Raw genomic sequence first — 6,626 nt, 5'->3', positions numbered from 1 at the left:
GGTCTGGCTAGCATGGGTGTAAGTCTGCTCCCTTCCACACTCCTGAACACTCTGCTCCAGACTGCCGGCTCCTCCTCCTTTTTCCTGTCTCCCCTGCTTCTAGCCTCCAGCCCCTCCCTACACCCTGTTGCAGGGAATTGAAAGGTAACCTCTTCTGGGCTACCCAAGGATCCCTTCTAGTGGTGTGGGAGACCTGATTGCTAGGTGTTTGTATGTGCACACCTCATCCTGGCCTTTGGAGATTACCTGGAAGCACTGCCCCAGCATGGGTGCAATACTCTGTGGTGCCTGACCAGGTCAGGGGCGCCACAATATCTTCCCTCCATTATTATCTCCATTAATTTTACATATCGGCTCATCTCCTTCCCATTCAGGTCCTTATAATATCGGATCCTCTCAGTGATTGTATTCTGTTTAAGAAAACTTCCTGACCAGGATGGATAAAGACTGGAACAAGATAGCGGAGAGGATATTACACCTCACCCTAGAGATCCTCTTCCGGCTTACTGGAGAGGTGAGAGATTCTGATGACGTCACATTACATCATTCTTATCTATGGGAATAACAGATGGACAGAACTGGAGAGGTGAGGACTCTGGAAATGTCTGGAGTGAGATTTATTACTGTGTCTCTCCATAACTAGGATTACACAGTAGTGAAGAAGACCTCTAGTGAGCGCTGTCAGGCCCCTGTGTCTGAGGGATGGGGAAGACCCCTGAGCCCAATCACGGGGCCTCCACCTCACCCGCCGATACATGAGGACATCAATGAGCAGAAGATCCTAGAACTCACCTACAAGATGATTGAGCTGCTGACTGGAGAGGTGACACTGCTGGGAATGCTGGGACATTATACAGTAACGCTATGAAGGGATCGGGGGTGACGGTATCATTGTATGTGTCAGGTTCCTATAAGGTGTCAGGACGTCACCGTCTATTTCTCCATGGAGGAGTGGGAGTATTTAGAAGGACACAAAGATCTGTACAAGGACGTCATGATGGCGGTTCCCCAGCCCCTCACATCACCAGGTAATAGACAGGACTAAATACACACAGCCTATAATTATCTGTATGTAAGGAATGAATTCAGTCCCTGTATGTGTTTCCTCCAGGTCTATCCAGTAAGAGGACAACACCAGAGAGATGTCCCCGTCCTCTGCTCCCACAGGACTGTAAACAAGAAGACCCCGATGTTCCTCAGGATGTGTTTCCTCCAGTTCTATCCAGTAAGAGATATCTACTCATGTACTTTCTGCACTAATTTTGTGTTGACATTTTTAGGCTTTCTGCTCTGGTTTTTCAGCTGTATTTTCTTTGCTTCTGCTTCTTCTGCTTCTGCTGTTTGTTTCTAGTGTCTTCTCACTGTCATTATGAAGGCAACTTAAAGACCTGCAGAGGGTTCATGAATACCCTGTTTCCCAGAAAATACGACCTACACCGAAAATAAGCCATGGCATGATTTTATGGGATTTTTGGAGAATGTTTAAAATATAAGCCCTACTCCAAAAATAAGCCCTAGTTACAGTCAGGGCCAGCGTTGGGAAGAGTCAAACTGCGCAATTTTTCAGGAACCCCTCTCTCTTAGGGACTCCATCAGTTGTATTCTAAGATTGATTGTTTAAGGACCTTTGATGACTTCAAAGTCATGTGACATGATGCAACCAAAGGTCTTTTAATTGCAGGAGTCTAATAGAACTGAATAGAAGAGAGACTGGCATTAGGGGAAAGAGAGAGCAAACTAAGCAATTGCACCGGGCCCCCATTCTTCTAGGGCCCGGTGTTTATATGCCGATTATAGGACTACTTAAGAACCTTTTCAACATCACATCATGTGACCAAAGGTCTCTTAATTGCACGAGTCTAAAGCTGAAGAGCAGACAGGCTGGTGTGTAGGTGTTCACGCCAATTTTAACCAGCTTTAACAAAATTGGCAGAGCTTGGCCATAAGAAGGGTGTGATGCCACCGCTTCTCTACTTCGTAACAAACTACAGCGTTCCCTATGCCAGAAATCTCACTCCAGTCCCTGACATCATTTTTCAGTGTCCATCACCGGTCCTGATGATTTGGAGCCATAATGTTTATATGCACAGAATGCAAGACCCTGCTACCTGCTTTGGTTACAAAGACTAAGGGCGGCGTTACACGAGACGATATATCGTGCGATCGCATGAGCGATTGCACCCGCCCCCGTCGTTTGTGCGTCACAGGCAATTCATTGCCCGTGTCGCACAAAGTCGTTAAACTCCCGTCACCTCCCTAACGACGTCGCTGTGGGCGGCATCCGCTTCCTGAAGGGAGAGGGACGTTCGGCATCACAGCGACGTCACACAGCGGCCGCCCAATAGAAGTGGAGGGGCGGAGATGAGCGGGACGTAACATTCCGCCCACCTCCTTCCTTCCTCATTGCCGGCGGGACGAAGGTAAGTTGTTGTTCGTCATTCCCGGGGTGTCACACATAGCGATGTGTGCTGCCACGGGAACGACGAACAACCGGCGCGCAGAAGAAGGAATGACATTATGGAAATGAACGACATGTCAACGAGCAACGATAAGGTGAGTATTTTTGCTCGTTAAGTCGTTCGGAGGTGTCACACGGTACGACATCTCTACCGATGCCGGATGTGCGTCACGAATTCCGTGACCCCAACAACATATCGCGCGATAAATCGTACCGTGTAACGCCACCCTAAGGATAGGCCATTAACGTTACTGTCCCAGAAAACCCCGTTAAATATCCGGCATATGTCTCTAACAGAGGTGGCTCTTAGCTTTTTAAACTTGACTGTCAATTTTTGACAGCAACATCACAACTCCAGTCGGCACCTTGTGATTCGATTGCAGGATACTGAAGGGTTACTAAGTTTCCTATCACTGCTGTATTTTACTCCTTGGATGTTCAAAATATAACATTAGTTACAACAATCCATAAATGTTCGAGAAGAATTGATGATATAAGATGTGTTTTTTCACTACTCCTCCCTGATCAGTCGCGCAGCAGCAGGAACTACAGAATGGAGCGGATACAGATGAATTGTCACATATGAGTTAATATTTTTTTTATTACATGCGGCTTTAACTATTTTATTTTCGCCCTTAAAAAAATAAATCTCTTTGAAATTGTCTATGTTGTGGATCAACGTCACAAAGAGATTTTTTGCAGGCATCGTCAACTCTCATGGCGGCATCAGGATCTGTAGAAACTACAAATTCTGGTACTCTGCCTGTTAACTTCTTTGATGTCTGTGATCAACACACTGAGTCTATTAAATATAGCAAGGTCATTCTCTCCTGGGCTGCTTGTTAATGTCTTTGATCACATGCTATAGGGGAGCCAGTGTCATTCGCTTCTTTACTGTATATGCCATTAATGCCAGCTATAGTTTACCTATACAGGTGTGGTGAAGTGTTGTGATACAAACTAACTGGTGTTTGGTGTTTGTTGTTGTGCATTATTTTTGTGAGCAGTTGTGGTGTTAACCTTTGCTGTCTTTTTGTTGCTGCCTTCCTGCTCTTGCTTTTCTCCTTAGTCTCTCACTCTTTATTTCTGTGAGTTTGCAGTGTGTCTGAATTTTGTTTTTCCCGTCTGTTTTAATCTGTGTTTCAATCATACTCCAGCCCTTTCCTTCCCTAGGGGGATAACAGATTAGATCTGGTCCGGAGAATAGCAAGGCACAAGACTCTGGCATCTTCTCATTCAGGGGTAATCCAGAGGTTGGGGATAGCCTAGGGTCTTCTAGCATGAGGAACAGTATGGGAGCCCTCTGTCCCTTGTTATCCTGCAGTCACATTGTGACAATCACTCAGATTATTTATTGTAGCACATTTCAGAGAACTGGTATTACTGGAGAGATATCTTGGATACAGGAATGGAAGGTCTGAATTAACAAAGATGTAACTCTTAGATCTCAAAATTAGAAAACAGATTCAGAATATTTTTTTCCCTAATTTAATTTCTGCTGTTATGGTTTAAAAAAATGTACTTTCAAAATAATTTCATTAAATAATAACATTGTGTTTATTGTTAGCAGATGACTGTGTCGGGAGTTCAGTTGGACCTCTAATATCTTCAGAATTTAAAACAGATGATCAAAGTATCACACATGATACATATGAAGAGCCGGCTAGTTTCCTAGATATACCTCCAGTCCTTCCTAGGAAAGAACAATCATCTGATCTTTTCAAACAAGTCCAAAATTCCGATCATCAAAAAACTCACACTGGGGAGAAGCCATTTTCATGCTCAGAATGCAGTAAATGTTTTACTCAGAAATCAGATCTTGTTATACATTACAGAATTCACACAGGGGAGAAGCCATATTTGTGTTCAAAATGTGGGAAATGTTTTATTCAAAAATCAGATCTTTTAAAACATCTAAAAATTCATACATGGAAAAAGCCATTTTCAAGCTCAGAAGGTGAAAAATGTTTTACTCGGAGAATAACCCTTGCTAACCATCAAAAAATTAACTCTAGTAAGAGTAAATTTTCATGCTCAGAGTGTGGGAAATATTTTATTCACATATCACATCTTATTAGACATCAGAAAATTCACACAGGGGAGAAGCCATTTTCATGTTCAGAATGTGGGAAATGTTTTATTCAGATATCACATCTTGTTAGACATCAGAAAATTCACACAGGGGAGAAGCCATTTTCATGTTCAGAATGTGGGAAATGTTTTATTCAGAAATCAGAACTTGTTTGGCATCAAAGATCTCACACAGGGGAAAAGCCATTTTCATGTTCAAAATGTGGGAAATGTTTTATTCAGAGATCACATCTTGTTACACATCAGAAAATTCACACAGGGGAAAAGCCATTTTCATGTTCAGAATGTGGGAAATGTTTTATCCAGAAATCAGACCTTGTTAAACATCAGAAAAGTCACACAGGGGAAAAGCCATTTTCATGTTCAGAGTGTGGAAAATGTTATATTCAGAAATCAGACCTTGTTAAACATCAGAAAATTCACACAGGGGAGAAGCCATTTTCATGTTCAGAATGTGGGAAATGTTTTATTCAGATATCACATCTTGTTAAACATCAGAAAATTCACACAGGGGAGAAGCCATTTTCATGTTCAGAATGTGGGAAATGTTTTATCGATAAATCACATCTTGTTACACATCAGAAAATTCACACAGAGGAGAAACCATTTTCATGTTCAGAGTGTGGGAAAGGTTTTATTCAGAAATCGAAACTTGTTTTGCATCTAAGATCTCACACAGGAGAGAAGCCATTTTCATGCCCAGAATGTGGTAAATGTTATACTAGGAAGTCTGGTCTTGTTTACCATCAAAAAAATCACACAAAATAAACCATTTTTATGTTCTGAATGTGGAAAATGTAATTTTCAGAAATCAGATCTTGTTAGACATGTGAAGAAGCCACACAGGGAAGGATCCTTTTTCATGTTGTGAATAATTGAAATGTTAAGGCCCTGTGCGCACTTGCCGGTTTTTGCCGCGGATTTCCTGCGGTTTTGCAGCATGTTTCGCTGCATGTTATGTTCATAACATCTCTATAGTGATTTACCAGCAAAACCTATGGGAAAAAAAATGCTGTGCGCACTATGCAGATTTTGACAGCTGCATGTTTTTTATTTAGTTACAGCAGGGTATGTTTTCACAATTTTTCCCTTGGTTTCTCTTTGTCTAATGGCCAGTGTGAACATGGTCTCACAAGCTCCATGTATACCATCTCATACTCCGGCTCACTTTTTTGTTTTTATGTAGTTTTTTTGTATTCAGTACAAACAGGGAGTAGCCCCCTTTTCAGTGAGCTGGGCATTTCATTCTGTGCATCCCCGACTGTGTGTCCTGTTGGGACCCGGTCACTCTCAGCCCTTAGCCACATTGAGGCCTATTTTAGACCCATGGTAAGGTTTTAATATTAGAGAGTGTAGGTACTATCCCACCTGGGTACACCTTGACGTTTGGTGGGATAGCTTTATGCTTTTTTTGATCAAAAACAGTGTTTACTAAGTACCCTATGTTTAAATGCACTATGCTTTTATTTAGTTACAGCAGGGTATGTTTTCACAATTTTTTCCTTGGTTTCTCTTTGTCTTATGGCCAGTGTGAACATGGTCTCACAAGCTCCATGTATACCATCTCATACTCCGGCTCACTTTTTTGTTTTTATGCGGGATTCCTGCAGCAAAAACAATTGCATGTCACTTCTTTTCCGCAGGTAGCTGCGGCATTTCACTCCATTTACTGCAATGTTATCGTGAAATCCCGCAGGTAGCAATTTCTGTGCGGTTCATTGCGTTTTCCTGCGTTATTCCCTCCGGTATTTCGCGTTTTTGGAACATAATGTTTCATCACTGCCTGCGGTTTGCAGGGAAGTGATGTCATTGTAACAGGAAGAGGAAGCGGAGCAGAGAGTAAACACACAGAGATCACAGACACAGACATAGAATACACACACATCGCACTCACACACAGACACAGACATATAGAATACACATAGAAATCAAATGGACATATAAAAATAAACAAACGCGGGCTCCGCTGTATTTTTACCTTCCAGGCGAGGTAAACACACAGCGGCGGCCCGGTATTGTCAGGCTGGGGAGGGCGAGGGGCAGGGTTAATGCCCGTTCCCTCCCCTCCACCCCTCCC

The 6,626-nt window shown here is 42.7% G+C and overlaps 1 protein-coding gene across 2 annotated transcripts; it reads left to right on the top strand.

Annotated features, from left to right (window-relative positions):
• Window positions 1–380: 380 nt before the first annotated feature.
• LOC142258838 (uncharacterized) lies at window positions 381–5,392 on the top strand. 2 transcript variants are annotated; one of them, XM_075331423.1, is made up of 5 exons: window positions 381–514; window positions 644–823; window positions 905–1,028; window positions 1,112–1,225; window positions 4,029–5,392. In XM_075331423.1, exons 1-5 carry the CDS (start codon window positions 437–439, stop codon window positions 5,315–5,317), a joined length of 1,785 nt encoding a protein of 594 aa, XP_075187538.1. In that variant the 5' UTR covers window positions 381–436; the 3' UTR covers window positions 5,318–5,392. The 2 variants fall into 2 exon arrangements, with proteins under 2 accessions (XP_075187538.1, XP_075187537.1); XM_075331422.1 differs by having other exon boundaries at window positions 4,026–5,392.
• The last annotated feature ends 1,234 nt before the right edge of the window (window positions 5,393–6,626 follow it).

Source organism: Anomaloglossus baeobatrachus (genome assembly GCF_048569485.1).
Source record: "Anomaloglossus baeobatrachus isolate aAnoBae1 chromosome 5 unlocalized genomic scaffold, aAnoBae1.hap1 SUPER_5_unloc_13, whole genome shotgun sequence".
Lineage (NCBI taxonomy): Eukaryota > Metazoa > Chordata > Amphibia > Anura > Aromobatidae > Anomaloglossus > Anomaloglossus baeobatrachus.
The sequence above is the reverse complement of the archived record's forward strand: the minus strand, read 5'-3'. Positions and strand labels throughout refer to the sequence as shown.